The sequence below is a fragment of the Oryza glaberrima genome, chromosome 3 (assembly GCF_000147395.1).
Source record: "Oryza glaberrima chromosome 3, OglaRS2, whole genome shotgun sequence".
In the NCBI taxonomy this organism is placed as follows: Eukaryota; Viridiplantae; Streptophyta; class Magnoliopsida; order Poales; family Poaceae; genus Oryza; species Oryza glaberrima.
In genome coordinates this window covers 17,828,263-17,848,440 of record NC_068328.1, presented here as the reverse complement: position 1 = coordinate 17,848,440, position 20,178 = coordinate 17,828,263, and the positions used below count along the sequence as shown (strand labels likewise).

The following is a 20,178-nucleotide window of genomic DNA, read 5'->3' as shown; positions in this document are numbered from 1 at the left end:
CAGCACGTTTCAGAGCCCATCAGTAAAAATAAATGTTAGGGCCGTTTAGATTGTAGCTAGAATAAACCTTATCAAATTTCTTTTAGCAATGCTAAAATTTTGGTAGTTTGGCAATATTGCCAAGTTTTTATAGGACTTTTATGTATCTACTAGAGTTTGATAACTTTACTTAAAAAATTAATATGATTTGAAATGATATTAATCTGAACAACACATTAGATGTCTCAAAAAAAAGTTTTTTTTTCAACTGTACTACGAAAGGTGTCACCTCGCTGTACATCCTCCAGATCTGTAGAGGACTCTATGCATATAGAACCAAATCCTTTGCTACCTTGTATATATGACTAGGAATGAAAACAGTTCGAATAGTTTCTTCTATACGGACGTTTTTTGGAAACAGATAGTGTCTTTTGGATAGCTTTAGAAAAAAAACGAATTCAGATATTTTTCTTCGGAAATAAAAACTAATGCAGTAAGACTGCCTAGAAAAAAGAGAAAACGGTTGGAAGCTATCCAGATAATTTTCAGCTAGATAGTTCCACAAAACAAATGCCTAACCCATTGACCTTCAATTTTCCACATCTCTAGCGCAACATATTTGTCAAATATTTTTATTTTAGAAACATGGGACGTCATATTTGCCATCCACTATATTGGATACTATTATTTATATTAAAAATTAAAATAATCTCTACTATTATAAAAATTGAAAATGTTTTTATCGATACTTTGGTAGGTCATCCGTATTTGAGTCCGTTTTTAAGTATGTTCGTTTTTAGAAATACAGAATGAGTCGTATAAAAAATCTCTTTAAAAAAACTCACACGCTAAGTTAGGATGCTATTGAAAATACATAAGGAGTCGTATAATAAATACTTTCAAAAAACTCGCATGTTAACTTGAAATGAAAGTCGGACTCCTAATTGCAACTCATGATTTTCTATTTCACCCTAACTAAAACTGTATAATAATAATAATAATAATAATAATAATAATAATAATAATAATAAAATAGCCTTCACCCGTTGCAACGCACGGGCATTTTTTCTAGTAATAATAATATATTAAATAAATATATATTTTAATGGAATAGCTTATTCTTTTTTTAGAAAAAAAAAGAAGAGTCCATGTCAATTACAATTGTTAGTTATTAACGTTATAATTAAATAAATAGTATTGAAAATTGAGATTCTAATGTGGATACAACTTCATATTTGCAATTCTAAGTTGTTTAAAAAATTTAAAAATCTAAAGAGTCTAATTTACAATGGCATATTTGTATTTAACATGAATTTAGGATATGATTTCGTTGATGTTGTAATCATGGTAGAGCGGGTTGTTTTCATGTTCCGATTTATTCCTTCCTATTTGTATTCGTTCTGTATTTATATTTGATTTCGTTTTTGTATTTGGTATTTCTATTTCCAATTTTGATTCAGAAAAAATAAAAACAAATATGATAGAGATAGTTTTCATCTATTTTCGAGCAGTTTTCATCCCTATATATGACACCAGATAGATGCACTAAAAACAAGATCAAGCCACCATCAGTAATGGCGGCAATTAGCAGCTTGCTTCCATGCATTTGCTTTTATTTTACATTCATCAGCTTCACAAGCCCATAAATTCTGTTATGTCCACTTCACTTTCCCATTTGAGAGAAGGCAAGAAACAACAAAATTAAATATACGCAACTTGGTATACCAGCGGCAGAGTAGTACGCTGAACAGGACAAAGTGTCCAGCGAGTAGGGTTCCAAGAAGATGAGGTGTACTCTAAATATAAGACGCATACCATCACCGTGGATGAGATCATGAGATTCCCTATACGCCCGTACCAAACGTAATCCAATCAATAAACAAGAGAACTTGCAATGTTTAATTTGGGGGTTCCTTTTGATGGCAGACATTGATGGAGCACCTTTTTTTGTTTGATGCTGCTTTTTGTCCGTTCAATCACGAATATATGCGGCATGGGAATAGTAGCACTGTGCATATCAAGTGTACACCACTCTTTTCGTTCCAAATCTCATAGTAGTAACTTGTTGATTATGCCAAAAGTGATATCATAGTTCTAAAAAAAAGTGAAATCATAGAAATCATTCTTCAATGTTGATCTCAGGATGCGTGAGATTGAGGCACGCGAGAACGTGGCACGCGTCAGTCTAGATTCTGGACCGCATCCCCTCAGCGACTTGCTCAACGTAGGAGGTTGCGGCGGCCTCTAGCTCGGTTATAAGAGACTCTAGGGACGCCAAGACCGTGATCTCGTCGAGGAATTCGGGATGAGGAGCGCTCTTCACCAAGCTCTTCGCAACCACGTAAAGGCACCAATAGTTCTCGTGCAATGCTTGTCGGAGTGAAGTGAGGTTGTCCTTGGACTCGGCGAGCGCATGAGACAACAACAGCGTGCAGGAGGTGATCTGGAGCTCACCTCTTCACGAGACCCGACACTTTGCCCTGAGGCCACAAGAGAAGGGCTACATTCAAGATTTCATGGATTAAAAAAAACATGCGACATCAGGTCAAGATAAAAAAAAATGCCGAGTTGGTACTTACCTAACTTTTTTGCTTCTTCAGCAATAGTCCCCTCTTCATCAAGACCATGCAAACATCAGCGATTGAGATTGGCAAGGCCAATACAGTTGTCAGATAACTTCGGGATATATACCAAAACGCGATATCCTTGTCACTTCCTCTGCCCCCGCGTACTCATATACAGGATGAGCGCGGCCTGAACATGCTGAATTCGACAGCAAACAAAGTCTTGAATAACTTAGTACCCAGTTAGACCATGTTCTCGGAGTTCATGGATTTTGTCAACAAAACCCTTTAACGAAGGGGTCAGAGCGGGTTTGGAGGACCATAACCGAGAATGTGGAGGTTTCTCTTTAGGAATTTCAAGATAGGAGGAGGTATCGACGACATGGAGGTATTCTCCTTTTAGATTGTCTCTAAGACGGAGGCCATAACATCCAGAAACCCTAGAGAACTCCAAACATCTAATCTTATAAAAGTATCTAAATAAATCTAGAAAGGGTTGTACCCCAAGGTACGCCTCGCATAGATGAACGAAGATACTCAAGAAAGCAATCGAATTGTGGTTCCGATGGAGAAAATGGGTGTTGTAGAAATCAAGAAGAAGCGAAGGAAACTCGAAAGGAGGAAGAAAACCACATTGAACAAAAGAGTAAGGGAAACGATTTGCCCGAAGCCAAGCTCAAGATCAGTACCTCCTTCTGAACGCCCCAACACTTGCTCTCTTGCAGTAAACCACTCAAGTTGTAGCTTCGCCAGAGCGTCTTCGTCGGCAACAGACTTTGGGAGATCCATGGAGATCACTGGAAGATGGAAGTGGTGAGTTTGTGGTTTAGGGTTTTTTTCTTCACTAGAGCAAGAGGGTGGTGCCTGAAGGAAAGCCGAAATGATTGTGTGGGCAAACAAACCCAAACAGATCTGATAAGTGGAATTAATAAGTCACATCCAACGGTTCGAATTTCGAGGTAGATGGAGAAGACGTCGCCAAGGTTTTTGCGGATTTGTTTCTGGAAGGTTCATGGATTTTTGCGGATTAAAGTTTCTGACTTCAATCCAAATTCAAATTCAAGTCGAGTTGTCGGACCAAGAGAATACAATTTTGTCGCATACTCTGTACCTACTCGGTCGTCCGAGAACAGTTTGGTTAGTTTGAGAACAATTGTCTTCGATATTTCTACTCGAGAGCATTGATTGAATCATTTGCTTTGAAGTCGGGGGCTACACTGTTAGTTTCAAGGATAAGGCATACCTTCTATGCATGGGTGTAGAATACAACTATACCATATATCCGATTGTGTACGAGATGGTATCTAATTAAGGAAATACATTAGATAAAGAAGGAAATTATCTTCTCGGAATAGAAGGTGTTATAGACTTTATAGTCTTATTTGGAGAAGATAAGTTTCCCTTGGGCCCGTATTCTATTTTATCTCTCCGAGTTCTACTTGGATAAGAAGAAGATCTACGCTATATATACAAGGCCTCCTCGTCTAGGGAGGGCATCGAGTTACAAGCCATAGCCAAAACCACATTGAGAAACAATCTAGAGGAAGCTAGAGCCAAATTCGTCGAATAGTTCTCGTTGGGCCATTCTCGATGTTGACGGTCGTTAGTGATCAGTTTCGACAGTCAATACTACCAAAATAGAGGAGAACTAGTTATTCTTGCAATGCATATCTATGTTAGAATAATAATATTCCACTAGTATTTGGTTTATTAACCTTTTGCAGAGAATAACCATTAAGTGGAGGAGAATCGACATCAAATCAGACGATAAATCAATCGGACGATGTCGAGAATTAGACTTATACATGAATGGACCAAGAACTCAAAATTGACACGATCAATTGGGCCAAAATTCACAAGTCTAAAAAGAGTAGGAGTCCAAGAGGTCACCAGCCGAAGATGGGCTGGTTTGGGCCAGCCCATGGTTCGGTCGAACCCCCATCTCCACCGTTGAGGCTAGGGTTCGGCGTGGATGTCCTGGATTGCATCCCAATGACGGTTGGAGGGCACTTTGGATAATTCCCCTTCCACAACCGTCATACCTACCTCTATATAAGGACTTCACCTTCTCACTTTACTCACACACCTCAAGCAAGAGCTCTCTCATATTCTCTCAAGTTAGTTTAGTAGTTTTAAGCTAGTGGAATAGAAATAGAGTAGAAATCAGAGTCCGGAAGCCTTCGGAAGAGTTCGGGTATGGCTCTAGTAGCTATTTTCTTCTCTTTTGTAAGCTTTGTACTTTATTTAGAATACTCTTCTTTATACATTTATGGTATTGAAATACTTTCCAAGTATATGAATGCCGACTTTACATTATGTTTGTATTATACTGATTATATGGCTAGCTTATCTGGGAGATGCTTTGGTACGGGTATAATGTTTGCTTATGCAATTACTCTATGTCATGACGATGATATTAGAGTAGTATCTGGTAGTTTAGGCGTGGTGTCTAGATTACGGGATATCATTATTTGGGGTTATATGCTGCAGATGAGAGGTGGGCTGCTGATGGTGACAGCTTAGTACGGGTATTCCTCCGCGCGCGTATATAGTCCTAAGTTAATTTCCTGGGGAGGGTATTCCTCCGTATTTAGACCCGGTTGTATGGTCATAACGGGTTGTCATAAGGAACTCGACAGTCAGGGGTGGCTTCTCGAAGTACCAGGAGGGCATCGGATAGCGGGTATTAGCTAGTATATCAGATAATTTGGATGTATGTATACTATGTATACCAGAAGTATAAGAATAGATTCTCTTTCTATTTTCTTTCCACTTAGCTTAGATATTTTAGTATGAGAATGAGTAGTCCCCTGCTTGTGTGTCACTCTACCCTTGGATTATCTTAACCCCTGCTTAGACTATGATTATTACAAGTAACATATAAATTATTAGTCAGGTTCTCTCTACTATGATCTTCCCACGGGATTAAATAAATACGATACCCTTGGAATACTTTCGGGTGAAATGCTACAATGGTATATCTGTGCGCTTGCGGATGAACTCTATAACCATAATATACCAGGAGTATTTCTGCCCCATTACTAGGAATTATATTTCTAGTAATGTCGTTAAGAAATACCAACACCCAACAACTCCTAGTCGGGCGGATTAGTCTAGTCGTCCTATTCCCCACTGTAGCCTTTGTGACATTCTCATCCATATATCCACATAAACTGGACTAGGGTTATCACTCATCTTGAGGGTCCGAACTAGTATAAATCCTTGGCTCATATTCCGTAGATCCAACGTACATTTTGGTTCTAAATGATCCCCATCCTCTACGAATACCATCTACGAGTATAGCTCGTTGATAGATTTAAATGGCTCAAAACTTGTAAAATTCATGACTAATTCATATAAACTCCAAATTGAGCTATTCAACTTGCAAAATTCATCTAAAATTGAGATGTATATGTTTATTTATTTTTTATGAACTGTTTACTTGGTTATTATTCGAGTTTTTCCTTCTTTGCGTGCTAGCGTGTAGAATCCGTCGCTTAGGACGATCACGAATACGAGGAAAAGTGTTCCGAATATACATCGAAAAAGCAAAGCACGTCACACATTTCTTCTTGGGCATGTTGATCCTATGTTTTGAAATGTACTATTTGCAAATTAAATGATTATTTTGCTAATTATATGGGATTATAGGACTACCTATATGCTAGCTTATGCCATGTTTACTTGAGATTCATTCCTTAATAACTTGGGTGATATTTTGACTAACTTGTATCATTAGCTCTCATAATGGGATACACATTATTTTACACTTAGCATATTGATGGGCTGCAACCTCGAGACATTTGACCATGGTTTAATGGGCATAATTACTTAAATAAAATTTGACTTCATGGTGGACTACGGGTGCATGGTTTTGAATTTCGCACGCACGGTAATTAAGGACTGGTTCATAGGAAACCCTAGAAGACTTATCGTTCTTATCACAAACTAGCGTGGGCAATGACTAGACTTGTAATATAGCTCAACCCTTTCCTAGATACTAAAGCGAGGGTAGGGGTGATGGAATTGTGTTGGTCCGGGTTTGCGGGTTGATCAGCTACCAGATTCACAATGACGCATGGGGGGCTAGCCACCTCGGTTTAGGGGTGAGGGTGAAACCTCGGTGTGGTGTGGATGGTTAGGGGAGAGTCATGTGAAGAGTCTTATCACAATCACTCGCATGGTACTGACGTGTTCGACCTGGTAAGGTAACATGGCGGTGGATTGTATCTTGCGGTTATAGTTGTGCATCTTCGTTTAGAGTAAAACTATTCCAATAGTCGTGCTCGTAGTTATGGGCAATTTACCAGTTTCACTATGATTAGTCTCACCCTATTAACTAAATTGACTTAATGAATTGGTGTAGTTCAGGTGGTTTGGTTGGGCTTGTTCAACGTGGTGTAGAGTTGTTCCGTGGAGATTAATTTTGAATTAATTAATCAACCGTTTTAAACTGCAAACATTTACAATTGTATATGCAAAAGAGCCACAAACCCCTCTATGTCTCCCCTTGCACGATTTGCATTATAGGTGTGGCTTGTTGAGTACAGTAGTTGGTAATCAGCCTTGTTAGAATCCTCTTTTCAGAAGTTCAGTGCTTCTGTACCGAAGACGGAGTTAGAGGACCAGAACTTATATCACATTTGAGTTTCCCTTGTGAAGTGGAGCTGAAACCTCGCTTGGATTGACCTCTTTCCGTCGCTGCTTTCTCCCTTTCTGTTGTTGCTTTCTTTTCGGTGTGAGCACTAAGTGTCTCTTTTGTAAATATTTACGTTTTATTTATGTTTAGATATGTATATTAATTTATCGTTTTGTGTATTCTGGTTTGATTCCTGATAAGACTTTATACACAAAATAATCTAGAAATTGGCTAAATATCTTGGCGTGACACTTAATCCCTTTGTAAAAGACAACTCCTAAGTATGAATTTGAATAAGTGTCTTCCAATTTATCTCTCACTACAAGAAAAACGATTTTTTATGGCGTTACCCTATAATTTTCACTGGCGGCCATATGAAAAAACCGCCAGCAAAAATATAACGAGGAGTGGGGGGCTATTGACCGCCAGCGAAAATCCATTTTTGCTGGCGGCCGCGTTAAGAGGTCCGCCATAAAAAACAACTATATTTTTCGAGGTGGACCACTTAAGCATCCGCCAGCAAAAAAGATGGATTTTCGCTAGCGGCAAGTTGGGAGAGCAGCCAACAAAAATTTGCACTTTTTCGCTGGTGGGCCACTTAAAAAGGCCGCCAGCGAAAGCACCGCCAGTGAAAATATAGTCACAGTCAAAAATCCATCGGCCACCACCACACAGCGAAAATATCTCATCCTTCTCAAATCCACCAACTCCTCCTCTCATCCTCCTCCTCAGATCCACCTTCTAGATCTGAGGAGAGCTCCCTCCCTCATCCCTCTCCACCGGTGGCGGGTCTCGTGCAGGCGGCGGCGGTAGCGGAGAGAAGGCGGGTGTGGGTGGCGAAGATCTAGCGCCAGGAGGGGCGGCGGCGGAGATCCGGCGCCGGTAGGGGCAGTGGCAGTGGAGAGAAGAGCGGGCGCGAGCGGCAGAGGAGAGAGCTAGTGCGGGCGGCGGCGAGCTCAGTCACGGGCGACGGCGGCTCCCCTCCCCTCCCCCCCCAGATCCAGCCGAAGGAGGGAGGGAGGAGGGCGGCGGCGGCGACAGTGGCTGCTCTGGGCGTGGCGGTGGCTCCCCTCCGAGATCCAGCCGCAGGAGGGAGGGGGAGGGTGGTGGAGTCGGCGGCAGCTGCTTCAGGCTCAGCGGCGTATCTCGGCGACGACGACGGCGCGCGCGATGGGTTCGGCGGCGGGTTCTCGTTCTCCCTCTCCCTCCTCCGTTGCCACGGGCTGCCGTTGTCTACCGCCGCGAGCTCGGGGCCGGCCAGATCCGACCGCTGCGATGCCGGGGAGGCCGGATCCGCCGCCGCAACGACGGGGGTGGCCGGATCTGCCGCCGCGACGACCTGAGAGGCCAGATCCGCCGCCGACGCCGACGGGGCTCTTCTCGGCGACGATGACTTCAAAATGTTGTTAATGGGTTGATTTTTGTGATGCTTGAATGCTTTGGTGAATGGGAATTTTTGAATGTAAATTGTTGATGTAAATTTCTGTGGATTTTTGAATGCTTGTGTAAAGTTCTATGAATTTTTTGAATTGTGGAGCGTTGACGAAGGCGGACGAAGCAGTGTCGCTCCGTCCGCCATTTTTTTTTAAACTTGGCCAACATTTTCACTGGCGGCTGGCACAGTGTAACCCGCCAGCGAAAATTGATTTTCGCTGGCGGCCGTCTTAAGCTAACCGCTAGAGAAAATGGATCTTTGCTGGCGGCTAGCTTAAGATGACCGCCAGCAAAAATAAATTATCCCTGGCGGAGGATAACCGCTAGTGAAGATCTTGATTTTCATTGACCTTTGCTTTGTGGCGGCTCTAAATTCCGCCAGCGAAAACTCAAAATGGCCGCCACGAAAAATGATTTTCGTAGTAGTGTCTAGAGGCTGCTTTTGTTTGGACGGAGGCTATAAATATGGATTGCAGGGAGTACTATTTGAGAAATATAGGTGAAACCCCGCGAGTTGCTGTGGGAGTTTACTATGATAACAATAAGTAAAACTAATGTAAGATAGCTTAAACAATATAAGCTTACATAAACATAAGTTTACATAGGTTAATGTTATTTGAATTTAAATAGTATGCAGAATGATGATTCAAATGTAAAAGTAAGATGATGTGCCTTTATGAGAGAACAAAAGAAGGAAAATAATTTAGACCATATATCTAAGGTCTAGAAAAATTAAGATGATATGACTTAACGAGAGAAGAAAAGAAGAGAGATGATTTGAACCATATATTAATCATATATGGACTATGGACTAAAAAAAATTAATGTGATATAACTTAATGAGAGCAAAGAAAAATAACATGAGCTAAGTGAGGATGAACTATATAGGTATATAGAATATTAAAAAAATAATGGAGAGATATATTGAAATATTTTTTGAATTATATGGGATGATTTAACATGCTTACATTTTAAATCTCTAAATTTTTTATTAAATTAGAAATAATATATCATGGCTGTATTATGCTTAAATTAAATAATTGTCAGTGGATAATGATGTGGTATCTTTGTATGTTAAGCTTTAGGAATTAGTGGACTACTCTCTCCATTCCCATTTTAATCATCATCTAAGCCAAGAGCGTAGAGACCAAAGACAATAAAATATGGATCATTCTGCAATTAATTCTCATTGTTTAGGGTGCTACATCGCTTCGTATTATGTGGATTGTATCAAGTTTGTTGGACCAATAGAAATTAATCTTGGTTAGTTGCATGCAGTGCATTAAATGATTCACATTTACTCTTGGCACAAATAAACAAAGATGTACTTGTTAGAGAAGTTTTAATAGTATAGCCTACAACTAGCTCCAATTCATTTATAGCCAATCTAATAGCCAATTCGTACGATAGTTGCTTACTATACTATTAATATATGGTCCCACCTGTCATACACACATTATGTCTTGGAGTCCGTGCTGCAGTTGGCTACAGATCTGTAGCCCGCTGCTCTTCTCTCTCATCGTTTATCTTATTAAAATATATTTATAGCGAGCTAATAGCCTACTATTGTACCTACTATTAGAGGATGATCATTTTGGGAAGACTTTAAAAACCGTGATGATGAAATTGAGATAGAGAGAGTATAACTTTACAGTAAGAGAGGATACGATGTGGTATCCAGTATCTAGGGACAGTAAAAACTAGTACTGCCTACTTCATCCGTCCTAAAATAACCAACCTAGTACTAGATGTGACATATTTTAGTAATATGAATCTAGACATAACTCTGTCTAGATTTATTGTACTAGAATGTTGCCAAATTCAATTCTAGACTCGCTTTTTTCTTTAGGGAGTACTACCCAAGCAAATGGATCGTCCATCCACGTGGACCCACAGGTAGCACGTACGTCTCCCCTGGTTACTAATGGCACCCTCCCGGAACCGAACCGGCACGGGCATATGTATAGCCAGTGAAACTGAAAGGGCTAGGCTAGGCACTCGTCGGCGTCCAACGCGTCTGAAAAAGGAGAAAAAAATATTTTTAGGATATTTTATCCATGTTCGTTTCTAAATGATGTAATTATAATAAGTCTTTTAACCATCTGGCGTCTAACCCATCACATGTTTACAATCTTATATTAAAAAAAAAGAGACGGAGAGAGAAATGTTAAAAATAAATTGGTTGAAGGGAACTAATAGCATTAGTTTTTCATATTTTGCTAAGGTATAATGAATTTAGGGTAAATTTTGAAGTCATGGGGATGACAAGCTCCTGCTCACCTCCCCTGTCTCTGCCCTCACATTAATGCTTCACTGTATCCTAGATTACAAGCTCCTACAGTCCATAATTCTTATGTTTTGAATAAGATTGAAATCAAATTTTTGTAACTTCGATTATCAATAACTTTAAAAGTATTTAGTTTAAAAATAACTAGAACAACACATATGGATTTATCTTTCAAAGTTCTAAAATAAAAATAAACATATATTTATTTATTGTACTAGAAAATAAGCCTGTGTGTTGCAACGGGTAAAAATATTTTTGGATTGCTATACATTATACTATTTGGTTTTGGGTCAAAAACACATTTTCTTTCTTCCTTTTCAGTCTCGGGCTAGCCCGCTACCTCCTTCTGCTTAGCCTGCTTCTCTTTAAGCTAGCCCACAAGTAGAACTATAGGCCTAGCTCGTATAGTCGACTTCCATCATCAACCTCCAAAATACAGTCCCGTGTAGTACGATGTCAGAACCGATCCTCCCATCAAATCTGGTTGAATCTTTCTCGATGTCTCACAATCGGAAGACAGTCCTGTGTAGTACGATGCCAAAACCAATCCTCCCATCAAATCTGGTCAAATCTTTCTCGATCTCGCAAAATTGGTTGAGGGCTTTTGTTCACTCAATCTCCTCTTTTCATTTTTATCAAAATTAGAGCAAATCTATAAAACTGTAGAATATAAACGGTGACTTCTAAATAGAGATTGATGATGGAGTAGTGGAGAATTGATTTTTACAATAAATTGGAGGAGGAAAAGTATGAGGAGGATGATCGATGTGGCGGTGGTACTAGGGTTCGGCCCTACAACAGAAAAAACCGAGTAGATAAAAAAAAGAATTCTAACCATGTGCGCACACCCTTCCGTGTGCCAAAAAAATACGAATAAAAAATAGGGACAAAAAATGAATATAAAAGGGAAAAATGCGATGGCAAAATAACCGGAAAGAACGGAAAAAAAGAAGGATGGAAAAAGGCGGACACAAAAGCAGATGGAAAAAAAGAAAAGCAGAAAAAAAAGGAAAAAGGCGGATAAAAGAGGACAGATACCAATCGGTTTTTCCACATGACTCTTTTTATTTTTTTTTTACAGTCGTCGATTTTTTTTATTTTTTTTACGGTCCGCTTTTTTGTTTTTACCTAGCATTTTTTGCCTATTTTTTTCCGTTCCGGTATGAATCAGACTTATTTCACTGTTTTTCTTTCGCATTTTTATCGGCATTTTCTTTTTTCGTGTGATTTTTTCACCCTTTTTTAAATTACGGATTTTGAGGATTAGAAGACTTATTTCACTGTTTTTCTTTCGCATTTTTATCGGCGTTTTCTTTTTTCGTGTGATTTTTTCACCCTTTTTTAAATTACGGATTTTGAGGATTAGAGATTGAAACCAAAACAAGAAATTAAAACTGACTCAAACACGGATGACTAATCAAAGTACGGGTAAAAACGTCTTCAATTTTTATAATAGTAGATATAGAGATCTTACAAAAGTACCAACAAAAATATTTTCAATTTTTATAATAATAGAGATAGAGATAGAAATATACATATAGATATAGGAGTTTATTTGTCCTTGAGATGTTTTTTAGACACTGAAAGCGGATACGCTTGTAGCTGTTTGGTGTAAATATATTGGAATTATCAAGGGCCTGGGCCTGAATGCAAAGCGACATAGGCCTGGATAAAAGCGAACCTGGACATCTCAACAATATAGGAAAGGAATACAGACACTACGTAGGGTAGTAAAGGAATCTAACGAAAATACGTACGCACCTGCGGAAAAAATCGTGCGCGAGGGTGAAAAAAAATCGGACAAGCGACGTATGAAATCTCCTAGGCAAAAACATTTTAAATTTTTATAATAGGTAAAGATATATTATAATAAAAAAACAAGGTGAAAGATATTTTTAAAGACCATGTCAGTGTTCAAAATATCAAGAATTATGAAATCGAAGGGAGTATCAAAGTAGGATATTTTTTATAACATCATCCTCTTAATCATAGCTTCGTTTGTTTCAATGATAAAGAAGATATACTCTCATTTTTCAAGCACACGCTTACTAAACGGATAAACAGCATGTGCATTTTTAAAAATAAGTTATAACAAAGTTGCTTTAAAAACATATTAATCTATTTTTAAGTTTAAATAATTAATACTCAATTAATTATGCTATAATATCTCGTCTCATGTTAGGTATCTTCTTAATCTTTCTTTCCTCTTCTCTCAAATACACCGTAAAGCCGGAGCGGTGTCCAGTATCCCCAACCCTCCGGCCGTCCACTCTTCCTCGCCGGTGCACTGGCTGACGTCGCCATCTCCTCCCCCGACGTCGCAGCATCGCTCTCCACTCCGGCCGCTCCTCGGTTTCGTCCGAAATATATATTCCAAGAAATGATTGTAAAAGTAAAATCTAGCCTACGTATTGCAAGATTTGATGCAATAGTTAATACTCCACAAACTAACAATAAATCTCAGTTTGTTCTGAAAACACAAATTAACTTATGAAAGTTCACCACAGAATTTCTTCCATAAAAAATATATCATAATGAGAATTTATTTATGGTAAAAGTCATACTAGTAATTGCCATACCCCTCCGTTCTAATTAGAACCGGCACTAATCAAATCCAAATTCTGACCTTAAAAAATTATAAATACTTTATATTATATTATCGCAGTAGGTTGTAGAGTCATAAGTACAACAATAAAACTTTAATTCATTATATAATTTAAACGTAATTTGTGGTCACAGTGTCAATTATTCGATGGGTGGGAATATTTATTTAACATTTGATAAACAAATAAATAAATTAATAAATACTCTCATGGGTTAAGCTTGCAGTTGGATATACGATTTCAATATACTCGTGGAGGGCACATGCGGTAGATATTACGGATTCGAGACCCTCATTAATAACAGAGAGAAATATGGTTACTTAAAAGTTCAGCCCCACCCTCATCGAGGAGCTAGTATGGACCCACCGTTTAGCGACAGGCGAGGGTGGAACCCCGCGTGGCGAGAGCATTGCGGTTGGCAGATTCCGGTCCACACCAACGCCCCCCGCCCTTAAAACCCCCACCACCCATCCCATTTCCCACTAGCCAAGGCAGCCAGCCGCCCGGCCTCCCGCCGCCTCTGCTGTCTCAGTCCCGAGTCGCGAGTCGCAACGCCACCACGAGGAGCCGAGGAGGAGGAGGAGGAGGAAGAAGAGGTGTTGTCCGGGCGTGAGGAGGATCGGAGGAAGGGAAGCTATGGGGATCGTGGAGGAGGCGCACAACCTGCGGGTGGTGGGGGAGGGGAAGCGCGGGGTGATCGTGCTGGCGCACGGGTTCGGGACGGACCAGTCGGTGTGGAAGCACCTTGTGCCGCACCTGGTGGCCGACTACCGCGTGGTGCTCTTCGACACCATGGGGGCGGGGCCGACCAACCCGGACTACTTCGACTTCTCCCGCTACGCCACCCTCGAGGGCTACGCGCTCGACCTCCTCGCCATCCTCCAGGAGCTCCGCGTCGCCTCCTGCATCTACGTCGGCCACTCCGTCTCCGCCGTCATCGGCGCCATCGCCTCCATCTCCCGCCCCGACCTCTTCTCCAAGCTCGTCCTCCTCTCCGCCTCGCCTCGGTACTATTCTATTCTACTACTGCGTCTTCACCAAGCAGCATACGAGTATCTCATACTACTCTTTGTTACTCTCCCTTATATGGATTGGGGAATAAATAGGAGTATTGGACTTTAATTTAATTTTGGTGGTGATGAATTCGGCTAAAAACAGCTCCCCGAATGGGTACTAGTACCGAGGTACGTCACGAGGAAATTTTTTGTCGATTTTGGGGGCAGATGGCGGCTTTTGTCTTCATAGAGGAATCAGCTGTCGATTTGCGGGGCTTGTCGTCATGGGGGAAATTGGAGACTCGCAGGGGGAATTGGTTGGACGCTTGGACTAGGATTCCTTATGTAGATGCCTCTCCATCAGCATGGGGCTTATGGCTCGTTTAATTCACTGCAGCCAGGGTGAGAATAGGGGATCTTGCTTCAAAGGGGTGCCTGATTTCTACTGACAAATTAACAACTTTCGTGCTACTGGTAATCTAGGCATCTCCAATTGGTACTTACCCTTGATTTAACTATGGACGGGTGGGGCGTTGGCTGTATAGAACCTCCAAATCTCAAATTAGATAGCTGTATTGTCAAGACAGACAACTTGCAAGGTGTACTGCTGTATGTGATTAGCTACTCCTACTCTACATAATTGAATTCTTTTGCCTCTAGTTTGAGATTGATCTTCTCCGTTATCACTAAAATATACTGAGCTGAAATAATATCAAGATTGAGCTTCACTCAAGAGAAGATAACAAGATTGGCAATACATTCTTGATTGGGTTTTAGAATCAGCTGATTAGAGGAATCAGGCAGGTAATGTACATGCCAGAATGTTTTGCAGCCATTTGTTGCCAAAACAAGACAAGGACTAACACTCTTCAACACTCCAAGGTGTAAAAGAACTGAGAGCTTGCAATTTTTTTTTTGATAAAGGAAGCTTTTTACTAATCTCAGATGATTACATCAAGTTGATAGAACCATACTAAGAAAACTTCTGGCCTTTGCATAACTAGGATGCACACAGCCAAAACACACACGAGCCCACAAAAGACTTTGTAACAAGAGAAGGAAAGCAGTAAAATTTAGGGAGCACCAATCTTCAGGCTAGACCAAGCTTACAAAGTTAAATTGAAAAGAAAAACACTAGAAACTTGCCAGAAGCTGGATTCGTGGATGATTCCACGATTTGAGTGGAAAATAAGTTTCTGTTCTCATCAAATTTAACCTATTTGATATTTTGAGCAGCAGTTATTGTAACATATTAGTCGGGCCTCACCCATGGGTGATGTGTTTTGGGATTTGTTGATCCCTCCTTTGTAAATATTTATTTCTTCTTACTGAAATGAAGCGCAGTTCTCCTGCGTTTTTGAAAAAAAATAGTAACATACTACTCCCTCCGTCCCAAAATAAGTGTAGTTTTGCACTATTCACGTTCAACGTTTGACCGTTCGTCTTATTTGAAATTTTTTTATGATTAGTATTTTTATTACTATTAGATGATAAAACATGAATAGTACTTTATGTGTGACTAAATATTTTCAAATTTTTCACAAATTTTTCAAATATAAGACAGACGGTCAAACGTTGGGCACAGATATCCACGGCTGCACTTATTTTGGGACGGAGGTAGTACAAAAATACAATACTCCCTCTGTCCCAAAATATAACAACTTTTAGCCCTCAAGATTTGTCCCAAAATATAACAACTTTTCCACCAACATTCTCTTCCTAACCAATCACAACCCTCCACCATTCACTTCTACCTACTTTCTTAATAACCGTGTCCAACTCTAAAACTTCTTATATTTGGGGACGAAGAGAGTATGTTTGAGATAGACTCCTAGTGGATTCTGGTACCATGTAATTAGTACTACTAAATTCCATTCCCTTAGGTGTTTATGCAGATTGAAAACATTAATTCAAGCACGACCACAAATAGTAGAGAGCATCTGGATAGTACCAACCACATATTATCATGCTAATGCCAACAGCCCACTCAACAGCTATGCGATAAAGGGGAAAAAAAGAAAAACAAAAGGCAACAGCTATGCGATAAAGGTGCTGAAACATGGTAGTGCCCTTCGATGTATATATTTGGTGAGATTTGCTATGCTATAGCTTTGCACATTTCTTCGCTTATTATGGTGCAAGTGTCATGTCCCAATTGGTCCTATCTTTCAAACCAAAAGGGGAAAATGACCCTATCTTTCCATTTCTGGATATTTCCTTGCTGGAAACCAACACTGTTCCAAAAGCCATGCCTTGCTGGAGGCCATAACTGAGTTGCTTAAAGTGCAGCGTCGTTATTTGTCACTACCAATATAGCTGCTTTGCATCTTAGTCGGAGCTTCAAAATTCGCCACAGGCTAGGACAATTCTTGTTGTAGTTGTTGGATATATGGTCTTTCCTAGTGTACATGTTATAGGCAGCAGTAAAATGGGGTGGTGTAGTTGAGAAGAGTGCTAAGGGAACTAGGGACTTTGTTTTTATCTCCCTAACAGAAACTGAATCATATTGAACAGTTGGTTTGAAAGTTCATGTATGCTGCCATCATCATTTGCCTGTATCAGCATGGCATGTGTGACTAACGCAGGGAAATGTTGTCAAGAGGAATTTTATGTGCTGAACAGTTTTAGCATCTGGAATCATTGTATTGTAATGAAACGAATGAAGAGTGCTTAGGTATGCCCAAGCTTGTTTACGGTTATGACTGAAGTAAATTAGCTTATGCCTAGCACTCTAGCAACAATTTTGGCCACTAATTAACAGAAAGGTAAACATAAAAAAAAATCTCACAAATATAAGCTCCATATTGGAGAACTGTATAACATAATTGGAGAATGCTCTTAAAACTCTCGATATTGGAGAATTCTCTCATTATGAAATTATATATGAGATTGTATACATAATTCTCATTTTTTTTCGTCATTTCATACCAGTCTAATAAAAAATGTCAAAAACATAGTTGAGGAAAGGTCACTGGGTAGCCTGCTTTTAGTTGGTTGCTTCTGTATGCTCAATGAATCATGTCAGTATTTGAATTTGTATGTGGTGCTGCAACGGATATAAATTCTTTTATAGTTTTAATGACTATCACATAGAAGCAAGTAAATTGAGTAAAAAAACAAAACTTAATGGCCTACGTGGATCATGACACTCTAATCTGGTCAAAATATGAAGCCATCACCCTTTGCCATTAGATTCCATTAATCTCAGACGAGTATAGGATATGTCTTATTCTCAATTTAGGTTTTGCAGCCTACATAGCATTTTACTGTACATTCATTATACAATCTTGAATCTGCTCGCCTAATATCACCAATTCCCTATGCAAGTTTTTCATTAAATGGGTAAGACATGTGCCTATGTCTTCTTAGGTTTAAATGTTCTAGCGGACGTTTTAACATTAACAGAGCTCTGTGTTAGAAGTTCTCGGGTATAAATTAGATCAGTAAGTACGGGCATCACATGTTATAACTTATAAGTCTAGTGATTATTTTTTATGAAGTCATTTCTTTATAAATGTACGGGCATCACATCTCACTCTTATTTGTATACATATTATCTGCGGAACTACATTAGATATCAGTGATATTGTGTCATTTGCATCGCTGACGGTGATACTGTTCTGCAGTTCGACTGTCATGCTTTGTTTTCCATTACCAAAGAAATTATAACTTGCACCTGTTGGTCCCTAACCGTTTAGTGAAGTTTGTTTTAGAATCTTGAAAATATGAATCAGGTGCGCAGGCTCTTCATTACTCAAATAAGTCTACTCTTCGTAATGCTTATTTTAATTTCCGCTTGGGCAAATGAGATTGTAGCTTGTCTGGGTAACTGTTGTATTGGTTGATATTCATGCAATAAAATGTGTTTACACTTCACAGTTCCTCCATTAAGTGATGGTATTCCGTTCTGTGTTCCTTCTCTTCTTTTTTTCCTTTTCTGGTCCCGTTCATTCTCTAGTTGAATTACTCTTTCATTGATCCAGTTTTCTCTTGATCAAATAGGTACCTCAATGATGTCGACTACTATGGAGGATTTGAGCAGGAGGATCTTGATGAGCTCTTTGAAGCCATGGGGTCAAACTACAAGGCCTGGTGTTCAGGCTTTGCGCCACTGTGCGTAGGAGGGGACATGGAATCAGTGGCAGTTCAGGAGTTTAGCCGCACACTCTTCAACATACGTCCAGACATAGCCCTGAGTGTCGCCCAGACAATCTTCCAGAGTGATGTGCGAAGCCTCCTACCACTTGTCACCGTACCATGCCACATTGTTCAGAGCACCAAAGATCTTGCTGTGCCGGTTGTGGTGTCTGAGTACCTGCACAAGCACCTCGGTGGCGACTCAATCGTCGAGGTAATGCCGTCTGAGGGCCATCTACCCCAACTTAGCTCACCGGACATAGTCATCCCTGTCTTGCTTCGACACATCCAGCATGACATTGCGGTCTAGGTGGTGCAACCATTCCGCCTAGAGCTGTTCATCAGAAGTTGTATAATTTCAGTATCTGTACTCCACTGAATCACCCGACTTAGGATCCATCTACTGTTGTTGTAATAAGATTCTCCATATGTTGTAAATTGATGGCGGTGGAGAAGTAGTCTATGGTGTTTGTAAACCACTGCACGTATGATGTTCATTATAATGTTGGATGTTTTAACGTAACCGAGTCCTTCAGAATTAAACTCATCATGTCAGTGTGGCCGCTACCACGAGCTGCAACTCTGTTTTATGGTTCTTCATGTCTGTTGCAACTCTATTCTATGTTACTTTTTGGAAAGGAAAATTTGAGAAAATTACAAGATGTAACGAAGAATATTTCATGCCCCACTTCATGCAAGTGCAAAACTGTGTTAAAGTTTTAAAAAGATGATTTTTTTTATATGTTGAGATTTGTTTTGTTTTGAGGGAAAATACATAGTCCAACTCCATACATAGTGCAGTACGGTAGTTTCCATATTTTCCGTACATATATATTACAATGTTATCTTCATCTGCAACTCAATGTTAGTGGTATACTACCATCTACTGTGCTACGACTATTGTCAAGGATTATTGAGAAGAATGTGTGGTCCTGTGTCATGATCAGTAGATACTTTATCCCTTTTCTTCATGAATTTTCTGAAATTACTATTCTACACTTACGTACTATTTTCTTTAAACACAGTATAAAGTGCATGTACTCATAACACGGGCATACACATACCTATGAACACACGTATATCCTACCTCCATGAGCACCTTCAGAAAATTAGGTCAGCACGTCTCGCTATAGACAGATGCGTCTACTAAAGAAAGGATAATTAGCACTATTTTCATCTTAAATCAGTTTATCATTAGGAAGACACTATTGTTAGTGAACGGGTAAAATTGATGTTTCACATTTGCACTTTTGATAGGCACGCATCACATCCATAAGCGTTTCTTTTTTGAGAACTATGAATAAGCATTTCAAAGGTTGATTTCTAATCTTCAGTGTTACTGTGTTAGGTTTATAGGCATGGATTATAAGCCAAAGATACGTGACCTAAGCTGAAAAATAGTTTGATAGTCCAAATATCAAGGTAACAAATTGAAAGAAAAAACTTAAATTAATTGTAAAACCAAATTCCAAAATTCAAATTTGGCTTTAGCTTACCATACAACGAGTCAAGTAGACTGGTGCGAGATATTTATAGGTGG

At 39.6% G+C, this 20,178-nt stretch overlaps 1 protein-coding gene across 1 annotated transcript; it reads left to right on the top strand.

Annotated features, from left to right (window-relative positions):
- The first annotated feature begins 13,984 nt into the window (after nt 1–13,984).
- Nucleotides 13,985–19,181, top strand: LOC127767508 (probable esterase D14L). Its single transcript, XM_052292861.1, has 2 exons — nt 13,985–14,513; nt 18,504–19,181. The coding sequence occupies exons 1-2, from the start codon at nt 14,143–14,145 to the stop codon at nt 18,946–18,948; spliced, it is 816 nt and encodes a 271-aa protein (XP_052148821.1). The 5' UTR covers nt 13,985–14,142; the 3' UTR covers nt 18,949–19,181.
- The last annotated feature ends 997 nt before the right edge of the window (nt 19,182–20,178 follow it).